This window comes from Oryctolagus cuniculus, chromosome 21 (genome assembly GCF_964237555.1).
Source record: "Oryctolagus cuniculus chromosome 21, mOryCun1.1, whole genome shotgun sequence".
NCBI classification, from domain to species: Eukaryota; Metazoa; Chordata; class Mammalia; order Lagomorpha; family Leporidae; genus Oryctolagus; species Oryctolagus cuniculus.
This window is the reverse complement of record NC_091452.1, coordinates 7340381-7354305: the sequence shown is the minus strand read 5'-3', so window position 1 is coordinate 7354305 and position 13925 is coordinate 7340381. Positions and strand designations below refer to the sequence as shown.

The 13925-nt window shown below is 53.4% G+C and overlaps 1 protein-coding gene across 7 annotated transcripts in view; it reads right to left on the bottom strand.

Annotated features, from left to right (window-relative positions):
* The window catches only part of MORN3 (MORN repeat containing 3), a 37351-nt gene that overhangs the window by 19862 nt on the left and 3564 nt on the right, over positions 1-13925 (bottom strand). For 4 of the 7 annotated variants that reach the window (XM_008272193.4, XM_070066168.1, XM_002719734.5 and 1 more), the window contains exons 2-4: positions 12477-12650; positions 3222-3379; positions 616-775 (exon numbers count right to left, since the gene is read on the bottom strand). In XM_008272193.4, the coding sequence (XP_008270415.1) occupies positions 616-775; positions 3222-3379; positions 12477-12621 (463 nt within the window). In that variant the 5' untranslated portion in view covers positions 12622-12650. Of the gene's footprint in view, positions 1-615; positions 776-3221; positions 3380-12476; positions 12863-13925 lie in introns of those variants that run through there. The other 3 variants (XR_011385265.1, XM_051826784.2, XM_051826785.2) reach the window with 1 other exon arrangement.

Genomic DNA, 13925 nt, shown 5'->3' with positions numbered 1-13925 from the left:
CACCTCATGGGCTCAGTTCACTGTACCCTACAGGATGCTTTGTGAGGATTAAATGTGTTCAGTACTGTTGATCACTGTCGCTATAAGAAATTGTCTTATTGCGGCCGGCGCTGTGGCATAGCAGGTTAAGCCGCTGCCTGCAATGCAGGCATTCCATATGGGCACTCCACTTCCTATCCAGCTCTCTGCTAATGTGCCTGGGAAAGCAGTAGAAGATGGCCCAAGTGCTTGGACCCCTGCACCATGGCAGGAGACCTGGAAGAAGCTCCTTGTTATGGCTTCAGCCTGGCCCAGCCCGGCTTGTTGCAGTCATTCGGGGAGTGAACCAGCAGATGGAAGATCTTGCTCTACTTCTTCCCCCCACCTTCTTGCTCTCGCTCTCTCAACTCTGCTTCTCAAGCAAATAAAATAAATCTTTAAAAAAAAAAAAAAAAAGAAAGAAAGAAGTTAATTATAACATCAAGGGAGGCCTGGGCATCTCCTTAACCTTATCCCAGGTCAGGCAAGGCCAGGCAGGCCCCCAAAGAGGGGCAGAGGCAGTTGCACAGGGCGTGGCCAGCCAGGTCCCAGGGGCGGGGCAGGGCGGGGCCGGCGGGATGGGGGCGGGGCACTCACTTAACCGCAGCATTCCCTCTCCTTCGTGCTGGTCGTTCCACCACTGGCCCTCGTAGATGTCGCCATTGCTGTAGTACATGCGGCCCCACCCACTGCGCTGGTCGCCACACCACTCACCCTCGTAATACTCCTTGGGTCCGTAAAACTGGATTCCATAGCCCTGCAAGCAAGAAGATGTCCTGGTCTGTGGCGGCCCACCTTATTCCAGGCCGGGAGCCACTCACAGGAGTTCCTCCTGGCTTCCTTCCTGGGCCCTGCACCCCAGGGGAGGGTTGCCCCTCCAAAGATGACCCCAGGCTGTCTATCTCTGCCTCTGCTGCCGCCTCCAGGCAGCCCACCATCACTCCTCCCTGCGGGTTCTCACTGCTGCCCATGCATGGAAGCCAGGGGACCTTAAACCAACCTCTGATCTAGTTGCCCCACCCCCACCCTATCCCCAGGGACTCTGACCCCATTAGAGTCTCACAGAATCAGATCAGAGCTGTGGGTTTTCTTCCTAGAAAGACGAACATAAACACCACACTGAGCGTCTACCCAAGGGGAAGCCAGACTCCCTGCAGACAAGGAGCTTCTGTTAACAGCGCAAAGTCTACTCAGAATTCTGGACCAGTGTTGTGACTAAAGGGTAAAATCCTTGCTTGCCATGCCAGCATCCCATATGGGTGTAGGTTACTATCCCTGCTGCTCTACTTAAAATCCAGCTCCCTGCTAATGTGCCTGGGAAAGCCGTGGAAGATGACCTAAGGGCTTGGGCCCCTGCACCAACATGGGAGACCCAGAAGCAGCTCCTGGCTCCTGGCTCCTGGCTTTGGCCTGGACCAGCTCCGGCCATTGTGGCCATTTAGGGAGTGGATCAGTGGATGGAAGATCTCTCTCTCTGTAATGCTGCCTTTCAAATAAATAAATCTTTGGGGGGAAAAATAGTATTAACTTATTTGAGAGGCAGAGAGAGCGCCCGTTTCCTGGCTCACTCCCCAAAAGCTCAAGAGAGCGGAGCCCTGCAGAAGCCAGGAGCTGGGAACTCAGTCTCCAGGGTGGGTGGCAGGAACCCAGTCTCTCCTGCTGCCTCCCAGGGTGTGCAGGAAGCTCGAGCAGGAGCTGGAGTCGAGACTCAGAGCTAGGTACTCCCCTGCAGGATCTGGCATCTTGCTGCGGCTTGGCCTCGGTGCCCATATGGGATGCCGGCACCGCAGGCAGAGGCTTAGCCTACTATGCCACAGCGCTAACCCCCAACTAGCAACTTTTGATGTAGCCCCCTACAGGAAGCTTGCCTCGAATTTCCAAGGCTAAGCCTAATGATCCCCCTGTAGACAACCTGTGAAAACCTCTATCCTAACACCAAGTCATATGTAAAGGCTTATCTTAGGCATTCTCTCCCACTGGCCAATAAGCAATTTTTTTTTTTTTTTTTTTTTTTAACAGGCAGAGTGGACAGTGAGAGAGAGAGACAGAAAGAAAGGTCTTCCTTTGCCATTGGTTCACCCTCCAATGGCTGCCGTGGCCTGCGCACTGCGGCTGGCGCACCACGCTGATCCAATGGCAGGAGCCAGGTACTTATCCTGGTCTCCCATGGGGTGCAGGGCCCAAGCACCTGGGCCATCCTCCACTGCACTCCCTGGCCACAGCAGAGAGCTGACCTGGAAGAGGGGCAACCGGGACAGAATCCGGCGCCCCGACTGGGACTAGAACCTGGTGTGCCGGCGCCGCAAGGCGGAGGATTAGCCTAGTGAGTCGCGGCACCAGCCCCAATAAGCAATTTTAGAACAGAGAACATGAAGACCTGGGCTCTACCCCTTGCCAACTGTCTGATCCCAGGCCAGGCACTCCACCTCTCTGAGCCGTTTTCAGCAGTAAAAGGAAGATGGTCTTGAGTGTTAACTGGAGTATCACCGCGGCTGTTGCTAAATAGCAGTGCTATTATTACCTGTCACCACGGCCCAGGGGGTGTGCGAGAGTAACTAAGGGCATCTGTCCGCAGCTGGGTGTTCATGGGCGCCTCTCAGGACCCTCCCCTCTCATCCTGTGACCAAGGGTGTGGCCTCTGCTTTCTTCCCCCCACCTTTATTCCCTTCCCCCCCAACTTTACCCAGGCCCAGCAGAAGGGGGATTCTCAGGAGCCCAGAGAAAAGAAAGCCAGGAAATGCAGGGTGGGGGTGGGGACTGAAGAAGGAGCCCTCCCCTTACAAGCCTGGCAGCTCAGTAGCCACAGGGTTTCCTGGGCTCCTCCCTGGGCCCTCTCCGCCGGCTTCCTGTTTCCTGGGTTTTGTTCTGAGAAGTCTGGACTATACCCCCACCCCTTCAGTCTCCCACCCTCACATAACCCTGTATTTTCCCTGGTAGAAACCCCCTTCCCTTTTCCCACATCTCTCTGACTGCTACTCTGATGCCCACCTGTTCACACTCACACATGCACACATTCATACACTCATGCTCACACACATATGTACACACATGTGCTCATTCACTCACACACACGCTCATTCACAAACACATGTTCACAGTACACACATGCTCACTTACACTCATAAATTCATACAGTCACACATGTGTGCTCACACACATGCTCACTCTTACACACTCACACACGCACACAGCCACACACTCACCGATTTCTTGTTGTTCTTCCACCAGCCCGAGTAGACTCTCTGGTACTTTCCTGCCTCTTGGTCAGGAAGGCTGAGGGTGCCGTAGCCATCTCGCTTCCCGTACTTCCAGTCCCCCTCATAGATGGCTCCTTTCTTCTTCCAGAACTGGGTTCCTTTCCCTGGTGACACACAGAGGGGATCTCACATCTCCTGGCTTTTCCTCCCTCCCAGCAGATGTGCGTTGCCCTGGGGCAGGGAAGGGGTCCCTGCCCCTAACAGGATGGTGCTCCAGGGTGGGAACAGGATCTGGGCCTCATCTCTAGATCCCAGAACCCAGAAAAGTTCCGTTTCTTTTCTTTTTCTTTTTCTTTTTCTTTTTTTTTTTTTTTTTTTTTTTTTTTTTTTTTTTTTTTTGACAGGCAGAGTGGACAGTTAGAGAGAGAGACAGAGAGAAAGGTCTTCCTTTGCCGTTGGTTCACCCCCCAATGGCCGCCGCGGCTGGCGCGCTGCGGCCGGCGCACCGCGCTAATCCGATGGCAGGAGCCAGGAGCCAGGTGCTTTTCCTGGTCTCCCATGGGGTGCAGGGCCCAAGCACCTGGGCCATCCTCCACTGCACTCCCTGGCCACAGCAGAGAGCTGGCCTGGAAGAGGGGCAACCGGGACAGAATCCGGCGCCCCGACCGGGACTAGAACCCGGTGTGCCGGCGCCGCTAGGTGGAGGATTAGCCTAGTGAGCCGCAGCGCCTGCCGAAAAGTTCCGTTTCTACAAACAGCGTTTCCCTAGCCTTCTGCCCTGAAGCCGGAAGAACATAGTAAACACCAGACAGAAACCCACCCTCACTGCTTCACCTTTACCGCTTTTAAAAACGTTTATTTATGGGGCCGGCACTGCGGTGTAGTGGGTAAAGCTGCAGCCTGCAGTGCCGGCATCCCATATGGGTGTTGATTAGAGTCCTGGCTACTCCACTTCCAATCCGGCTCTCTGCTATGGCCTGGGAAAGCAGTAGAAGATGGCCCAAGTCCTTGGGCCCCTGCACCCATGTGGGAAAACTGGAAAAAGCTCCTGGCTACTGTCTTCTGATCTGATCAGCACAGCTCCAGCCATTGCAGCCATCTGGGGAGTGAACCAGCAGATGGAAGACCTCTCTCTCTCTCTCTCTCTCTCTCTCTGCCTCCCCTTCTCTCTCTGTGTAACTCTGACTTTCAAATAAATAAATAAATCTTTAAAAATGTTTATTTATTTCTTTGAAAGACAAAAAGAGATCTTTAGTCACCAGTTCACTCCCCAAATACTCATAACAGACAGGACCTAGGCCAGGCTGAAGCCAGGAGCCAGAAACTCCATCCTGGTCTCCCCACATGGGTGGGAGGGGGCCCAAGCACTTGAATCATCATCTGCTGCCTCCCAAGCTGCATTAGCAGGAAGCTGGATAAGAAGTGGAGGAGCGGAGATTTCAGCCCACACCCCAAGATGGGAGGTGGGCGTTCAAAGTGGTGGCAGAACCTGGCGTATCACGATGCCTGCCCCATCAGCTTCACTGCCTAATGGTGCTGCATGGACAGATGGCCACATGTTCCGAATATTTTCTTCAATTCTCCGAAACAGACAGGGAGTCCTAATCCTCGTCCCGCACTCCTACCTTCCAATTGCCCTGCAGCCCCTAGAATTTCCATGACGTTCCTGGGACCTGCCAGCCATGCTCCTGCCTTAAGGCCTTCTTATTTCTCCAGATGTTCACTCACTCTCTTCCTCCTGTACACCTGTGTCCGTTCTCACATTCTCCATGAGGCCCAGCCTAGTCACCTGAAACTACAACCCTTATAGCCCTCTGTTTCTTTTCACATAACAGGTGATTCTTTATGTCCTCTATTGTCTATTGTCTGTCTCCAAACCCGGGAGGGCACAGACTGGTCTGTTTCATTCATTGCCCTGCATAACAGTGTCTGGCATATCATAGGTGATTAATATCTGTTAAACAAGAAACACAGGGCAGGCATTGTGGTGCCTCGGGTAAAGCCACAGCTTGGGATGCCTGCATCCTGTATCAGAGTGCTGGTTTGAGTCCCGGCTGCTCACTTCCTGGTCTGGGTCCCTGCTAAAGAACCTGGGAAGCAGGGGATGATGGCTCAGGTACTTGAGTTCCTTGCATCCATGTGGGAGACTTGGATGGAGCTCCTGGCTCCTGGCTTCAGCCATAGTTGCAGGAATTTGGAGAGTGAGCCAGCAGATAGAAGGCCCATCTCTTTCTCTCTCTGACACTCTGCCTTTCAAGTAAATAAATCTTAAAAAAAAAAAAAAGAATAAAACACAGATTGCGTATCCCTAATCCAAAAATCTGAAATTCAAAATACTCAAAATCTGAAACTTTCAGAGTACTGACATGACACCACAAGTGGAAAATTTCACACCTGACTTCAGGTGACAGATCATAATCAAAATGCAGGTGAACCGGGCTGGCGCCAGGGCTCACTTGGCTAATCCTCTGCCTGCAGCGCCGGCATCCCGGGTTCTAGTCCCGGTTGGGGTGCCAGATTCTGTCCCAGTTGCTCCTCTTCCAGCCCAGCTCTCTGCTGTGGCCCCCGGGAGTGCAGTGGAGGATGGCCCAAGTGCTTGGGCCCTGCACCCCATGGGAGACCAGGAGAAGTACCTGGCTCCTGGATTCGGATCAGCACAGCACACCAGCCATAGTGGCCATTTGAACCAATGGAAGGAAGACCTTTCTCTCTGTCTTTCTCTCTCTCACTGTCTAACTCTGCCTGTCAAAAAAAATGAATGCAGGCTGGCGCCGTGGCTCACTAGGCTAATCCTCTACCTTGCGGCGCCGGCACACCAGGCTCTAGTCCCAGTCGGGGCGCCGGATTCTGTCCCGGTTGCCCCTCTTCCAGGCCAGCTCTCTGCTGTGGCCAGGGAGTGCAGTGGAGGATGGCCCAAGTGCTTGAGCCCTGCACCCCATGGGAGACCAGGAGAAGCACCTGGCTCCTGCCATCGGATCAGCGCAGTGCGCCGGCTGCAGAGCGCCAGCCACGGCGGCCATTGGAGGGTGAACCAATGGCAAAGGATGACCTTTCTCTCTGTCTCTCTCTCTCACTGTCCACTCTGCCTGTCCAAAAAAAAAAAAAATGCAGGTGAACTAAAAATATTGTTTAGGCTATGTGTATAGGCTACATATGATATGAAACAATCAACTTCCTGTTGAGACTTGTATATGGGCAAATATTCCCCCAAAAAAACTGAAACCAAAACCACTTTTAGTTCCAAGTGTTTCAGACAAGTACTATTTGTGGAATACCCACGTGGGCCAATTCATGCCTTGGATCTTGGTAGCCCAGCAATAAATCTGACATTGTCCCTAGGAGTTCACAGGGCCTCAGATTCCTCTTCTGAAAAACGGAGTTGGGGCCATGCTGTGGCTCAGCAGGTTAAGGCATTGCAGACAATTATTACAGCACCTCACTCTATGTAGAAGCCAAAAATCACACTTGTAGAAAAAGAGAGCAGAATGGTGGCTACCAGGGCCTGAAGAGAGGAGGGAATGGGGAGATGACCCTGCCATACACAAGTCAGTTCTGGAGCCTACCACACAACATGGTGACCATCCATCATCACATCATGGTGGACACTTCAAATCCGCCAGGTAGATTTGATTGTTAGAAACTTAAAGAAGTGCTTTACATTTTATCTTTGTGTATTTGAAAGGCAGAGAGATAGAGACAGAGGCAGAGAAACAGAGACAGAGATTGTCGATGTACTAGTTTGCTCCCCAAATGCCTGCAAGAGTTGGGGTTGGGCCAGGCTGAAGCCAGGAGTCAGGAGCATCTTCCAGGTCTCCCATGTGGATGCAAGGGCCAAGAACCCAAAACTCACCCCAGGTTTGCCAAGTGGGTGGCAGGCACCCACGTAACTGCACGACCTGTCTTCCCCGCCCTACCACATGCCACCCCTCTGGCCTGCTTTCCCTCACTTTGTCCAACGCCCCTGGCCTCCTTTGCTCCAGCTGTTCCTCCGTCCTGGAATGCTGGTCCCTGCAAAGCTCCACTCGGCTGACTCCCTCACCCTCAGTCCTGGCTCAGAACTGAAGTGAATCCACCTAGTTAATTTTAGCACCGCTAGCACACCATCTTATTCAGTCAACAAGCCTCTTGCCTCACCGCTGAATCTCTACATACTATGGTCCCTGGCACACAGTAGGTGCTCGAGAACTGCTGTGGCATCAGTGTGAGTTGGGTTCTTCCTAAGTCATGGATGCACCATTTGTTCAGCCATATCCAACTGTAGGTATCAGGAATGGTGGGGATACAGCCAGGGCTGACCAAGGCCCCTCCATTAAGTCATTTACTATCTGCCTCTGGGATAAAGGCCAAACTCACCGCAGGCCGTATATGGCTGGCCCTGGCCTCCTCTCCCTCACTGCTCCAGCCACGCTGGCTCCCAGTCGGGTCCTGGAACAAGCCTCTTCCCTCTAACACTCTGCAGCATCCTCTTGTTCTGTCTCCTCTGGCTAGAGGTACAGCCCTCTGCCTGGCTAACTCGTCCTCGCTCTTTTGGACTCAATCCAAACATGGCCCCTTGGGCTTTCACATGTTCTCACAGCCCCTCCCTGTGCCCCTTCATACCCTGACACCACCATTTCCAGCTACTTCCCATCTCTGAGCTCTGGTTTCCTCTTCTGTAGAATGGGAATGCTACCCTACCCTCTGGTACTGGCAGATTCCCTGCAAAACTGGAAGCTCCCTGAGGGTTGGGATCATGCCAGATGCCCATAACAGAGCCTGCCAGTGGCTGCGAGGTCGTTAAGTTTGTGGAAGGAATGTGCTTGCCCTACCTAGGGACTCTCCTAACCACTTCCAATCTTTTTTTTTTTTTTTTTTTTTTTAAGATTTATTTATTTGAGCCGGCGCCGTGGCTCAATAGGCTAATCCTCCACCTTGTGGCGCCGGCACACCGGATTCTAGTCCCGGTCGGGGTGCCGGATTCTGTCCCGGTTGCCCCTCTTCCAGGCCAGCTCTCTGCTATGGCCAGGGAGTGCAGTGGAGGATGGCCCAGGTGCTTGGGCCCTGCACCCCATGGGAGACCAGGAAAAAGCACCTGGATCCTGGCTCCTGCCATCGGATCAGCGCGGTGCGCCGGCTGCAGCGGCGGCCATTGGAGGGTGAACCAACGGCAAAAGGAAGACCTTTCTCTCTCTGTCTCTCTCTCTCACTGTCCACTCTGCCTATCAAAAATTAAAAAAAAAAAAAAAAAAAAGATTTATTTATTTGAAAGAGTTACACAGAGACAGAAAGAGAGGCAGAGAGAGAGGTCTTCCATCTGCTGGTTCACTCCCCAATTGGCTGCAACAGCTGGAGCTGCACTGATCTGAAGCCAGGAGCCAGGAGCTTTTTCCAGTTTTCCCACATGGGTGCAGGGGCCCAAGGACTTGGGCCATCTTCTACTGCTTTCCCAGGCCATGGCAGAGAGCTAGATTGGAAGTGGGGCAGCTGGGACTCTAACCAACACCCATATGGGATGCTGGCACTGCAGGTGGTGGCTTTACCCGCTACTTTACAGCGGCAGCCCCCCAATCTGCTTTTGCCACAGCAGCTTCAACTTGGTCAGAGGCATGTCTTGGGGAGAGAGGGGCTTGAGAGGCCCATAAGTTCTGTGTCAATACCTCCTCCGGGGTCTGAGGGGAAGCAGGACTCACGCAGAAGGCACACAGATCAGCCCACACTGTGGGATCTCAGCTGGGGAAGCCAAGATCCAGAGAATGGGAACGGATCTGCCTGAAGCCTCCCAGTGACTCAGTGGCAGAGCCAGGTTCAGAACTTCAGTGTCCTGACCCCAGTCCAGGGCGCCGCCCGCCCCACACACTATCCGCGAGAAATGAACATACGCAGGCATCTTTAACCGCATACAGTGCAGAGCAGCCAGAGTCACGCTTTTAAGGAGGAGCTGAGGGGGAGTGTCTTGCCTCATACTGGGTGGGGTCAGCTTTGGAGGGCATCTTGGACAAAGAAAGCTTTTGAGTAGTGACCCCTGCCACACACAGCCCTAAAAGAACATGCTAGAAGTTCCCTTTCTGCACAGACTGTGGACTATGCATTTGAGAGATGTTGCCTCTTACTGTTACAAACATGTATTATTATTATTATTATTATTTATTTTTTGACAGGCAGAGTTAGACAGGGAGAGAGAGACAGAGAGAAAGCTTTTCCTTTTCCGTTGGTTCACGCCCCAAAATGGCCGCTACGGCCGGTGCGCAGTGGCCACCGCGTTGTGCCGATCCAAAGCCAGGAGCCAGGTGCTTTCTCCTGGTCTCCCATGCAGGTGCAGGGCCCAAGGACCTGGGCCATCCTCCACTGCACTCCCGGGCCACAGCAGAGAGCTGGACTGGAAGAGAAGCAACCAGGACAGAATCCGGCGCCCCGACCAGGACTAGAACCTGGGGTGCCAGCGCCACAGGCGGAGGATTAGCCAAGTGAGCCATGGCACTGGCTACAAACAAGTATTATTTCCACCCTCTCCCCTTTTAGAAAGATTTATGGGGCCGGGGTTGTGGCATAGTAGGTTAAGTCTCTGCCTGCAGTGCCGCCATCCCATATGAGTGCCAGTTCGTGTTCTGGCTGCTCCACTTACAATCCAGCTCTGTGCTAATGGCCTGGGAAAGCAGTGGAAATGGCCCAAATGTTTGGGCCCCTGCACCCATGTGGGAGACCCAGGAGAAGTTCCTGGATCCTGGCTTCAGATCAGTCCAGCTCCGGCTGTTGCAGCCATTTAGGGAATGAACTAGCAAATGGAAGATCTCTATCTCTGCCTCTCTCTCTCTGTAACTCTGCCTCTCAATCCAGATTTCCCACATAGGTGGCAGGGACCCAAGTACCTGAGCCATGAACTACTGCCTTTCAGTGTGTGCATTAGAAGTAAACTGAGGGGCCAGGGCCGTGGCACAGTAGGTTAATCCTCTACCTGCGGCACTGTCATCCCATATAGGTGCTGGTTCTAGTTCTGGCTGCTCTTCTTCCAATCCTACTCTCTGCTATGGCCTGGGAAAGCAGTAGAAGATTGTCGCTCCCCCTCTTCATGGAGGAACGACACAGGACCCTGTGCTGTTCTTTTGTCTGCTCGGCCCTCTCCGGGTTTGCTGCTGGTCCTTCCCGGGTTGGCTACCATCCCTTCCACCTCCGTGGAAGGGCGGTTCCCCCTGCCACATTCCCCACTTCCGCGGGGGAGCGGCACACCGCCGGCCGGCTCTCTCGGGGGCTGCACAGGTGTTCCCCTTAGATGTTCCCCTTAGATGTTCCTGGTGCATGCCGTCTCTCTCCTCCTTTATAGTCCTCCTCCGCCAATCCCAACTCGGCTGCCCACATGCCGAGTACGCTGCTCTCCTCCAATCAGGAGCAGGATCAGCTCCTGGAGGTCATCACTCAAGTTGGCAAGAGGCAGCTGTGTAGAAGCTGTTGCCTCCTCTCCCAGCACCATATTGTGGGAGAGCAGATGCATAGAATAAGTCTTAATTCCAGTAACTCAGTCCAGTCCGGGTTGCTCCCCACAGAAGATGGCCCAAGTGCTTAGGTCCCTGCACCCACATGGAAGATCTGGAAGAAGCTTCTGGCTTTGGATAGGCCCAGCTCCAGGTGTTGCGGCCATTTGGGGAACAAACCAGTGGATGGAAGATCTTTCTGTCTCTCCCTCTCTATGTCTGTAATGCTACCTCTCAAATAAATAATAAATGAAGTCTTTAATAATAAAAAGAAGTAAAATGGAATCTGGAGTGGAACTGACATTGTTTCTCTCTCTCTCTCTTTTAAAGATTTATTTATTTATTTGAAAGGCAAGAGTTACAGAGAGAGAGAGAGAGAGAGAGAGAGAGAGAGAGAGAGAGAGGTCTTCCATCCACTGGTTCACTCCCCAGATGGCTACAATGGCCAGAGCTGTGCCAATCTGAAGCCAGGAGCCAGGAACTTCTTCTGGGTTTCCCATGTGGCACTGCTTTCCCAGGCCATAGCAGAGAGCTGGATTGGAAGTGGAGCAGCCAGGACTCGAACCAGTGCCCATATACCCATATGGGATGCCGGCACTGCAGGCAGCAGCTTTACCCACTATGCCACAGCACCAGCCCCTGGAATTGGTATTTGAAACCAGGCACTGCAATATGAGATGCAGGGGTCCTGACTGGAGTCTTAATCTCTATGCCAGAAGTCCCGCCTCCTGCCATATTCCCATTTTACAGCTGGGAAAGTGGAGGCTCAGAGTGGCTCAAGATCATAGTTGGCAGAACTGGGATTCTAACCCAGGTTCATGGACTTCAAAGCACTTAACCCAGGGAGTCAAAAGAGGAGAAGAATGGTTAAGAGCATAGATCTGGAGCAGCAAGACCAGAGTGAGCAGCAGTGTCAAGTTTTTTAATAAAAGCTCATTTTTTTGTTAGTGTCACCAGATCCCTCCTTGCCCCCTGGTGGTCAGAACTGAGCCCAGCCCAGTGGCCCCGTCAATCACATGGGAGCCCCGGCTACTTCTGGGGGGCACGGAGGGCTCCTGCCGGCTGTCCCAGAGCATCGGGTCTGAGTCTGAAGCCTCAGATCCTAGTTGCAAGCTGGTTTCCAGGAAGCGGATGGCTCCTTTTCCTCCACAGAGCACTGCCCAGCACCACACTTGGCTCAGGGCTCAGACAGTGACTGGCTGGTCTCCACAGTCCAGGGTGCAGGCTGGCTTCCCAAGCCCCCTTGTCCCCTGCTGCTCCCAAGACTTTCTTTCAGCTAAAGTCGGGGCCAAGGTTGGTTCCAGAACCACTGCCCACAGAGGCTCTGGTTGGTCTGGGCCAGCACTCATCTCTCAGGAAAGTCTTGGGGACTCTTCTTACATCTCTCTCTCTCTCTTTTTCTTTTTATTTTATATATATTTTTTTGACAAGTAGAGTTATAGACAGTGAGAGAGAGAGACAGAGACAAAGGTCTTCCTTCCATTGGTTCGCTTCCCAAATGGACACTATGGCTGGCGCTGCGCCGATCCGAAGCCAGGAGCCAGGTACCTCTTCCTGGTCTCCCATGCGGGTGCAGGAGCCCAAACACTTGGGCCATCCTCCACTGCCTTCCGGGGCCACAGCAGAGAGCTGGAGTGGAAGAGAAGCAACCAAGATCAGAACCCGGCGCCCATATGGGATGCTGGCGCCTCAGGCGGCAGATTAACCAAGTGAGCCACGGCGCCGGCCTCTTACATCTCTAATGAGCTCTGCACACTGCTTTCTTGGCCCTGGTTGCCCACAGTGACCGCTGGAGCCCCTGAGGCTCCCCACTCACCATGTTTCATGTTGTCCTTCCACTCGCCCACATAGTGGTCTCCGTTCACCGCGAACACCTGGTGCCTCAGTCCGTTCTTCTGGGCCTTCCGGTCCCACTCCTTCCACGGGGTCTCTGACTTCTTCGGACACTTGGAGAGTGGCATGTTGGCTGCTTCTGCAGGGCCACAAGGTGCTGGCAAAGGGGTAGGGACATCAGAGGTTCAGTGTACCTCATATAATGCCAGGATCCTGGGAATTCCTGGGGAGGCACCTGTCGGAGCTCAAGTGGGTCGAGTCATGTGTGTTCTGAGTCCCCAGGGCAGGTGAGCAGCCCTTGATGGGGATCCTGCTGCGCTGGACTGGCCCTGGGCTGTCCTCTCCTGGCTTCTCCTGGGGCCCCCTAAGGGGGGGGGGTCTGATGGCACAATCACTTGGGAACCCAGGGAGACCAGTAGGAACCAGGGTTTGTGATGGCATCAAGGAGAAACTGCTCTGAGACACCTATTGAATAACCGGGATGACCACTTAAAATGGTCACTCACTCTAAGGCTATGGGAACCCACAGGAATAAGGGCTGGGCAGTGGCCAGTGCTGGATCCATGCCAGGAGAGCTGGACTGGAGTCAGCTGCCCAGTGCATGGAGCAGAAACAGCACTGGCTCAGTGCCTGGCATTGTAGTTCCCTGGGTCCTGCCTCATCTACCTGGTGATGGCGGCACTCGGGGACTGCCTTTGCAAGAAATTGGGAGCTATTGGGAGAGCCCGCCAATCAAGCTGCTGCCTCTGGGGTGGCAAACTGTCCAGTTTTGCCCAGCACTGAGGGACCCTGGACTTTCGGTGCTAAAATAGACAGTCCCAGGCATACCAGGTGACCACCCCTTTGCTTCTGACCTCTACTTAGCCATTCTACCCAATCACTTGGTTAGTGTTTATTTTTATTTTTAAAAATTTAATTGAAAGAGTTAGAGAGGAAGAGAAAAAGATTTTTCATCTGCTGGATTAATCCCCAAATTGCTGCAACTGCCAGGGTTGGGCCAGGCTGAAGCCAGGAGCCAGGAGCTTCCTCCATGGGTGGCAGTGGCCCAAGTTCTATTCCTCAGGCCATTAGCAGGGAGCTGGATTAGTGGTGGAGCATCCAGGACATGAACCAGTACCCATATGGGATGCTGGCACTACAGGTGGCGGCTTTACCTGCTACTCCATAATGCCGGCCCCAGTTAGGTTTTTCCACTGGCCCAGCTCTGCCTGATGGAGTTACAGAGGGACTAGGTAGTGGTCCAGGGCCTCCTCTGAGTCTTGGAGCCCTCATTTGTGCTTCTCACATCCTTAGGACCTCCGCTGCAGACATCCATGTCCATCTGTCTGTCTCCATTGAGCTTGTGCAAGGTGATACAGTCTTCTTCAAATCTTAATCCTTGCTTCTCCTCAGCGATACTGCCATCTTCCTCCATGGGCCTTGGGGCTCCACA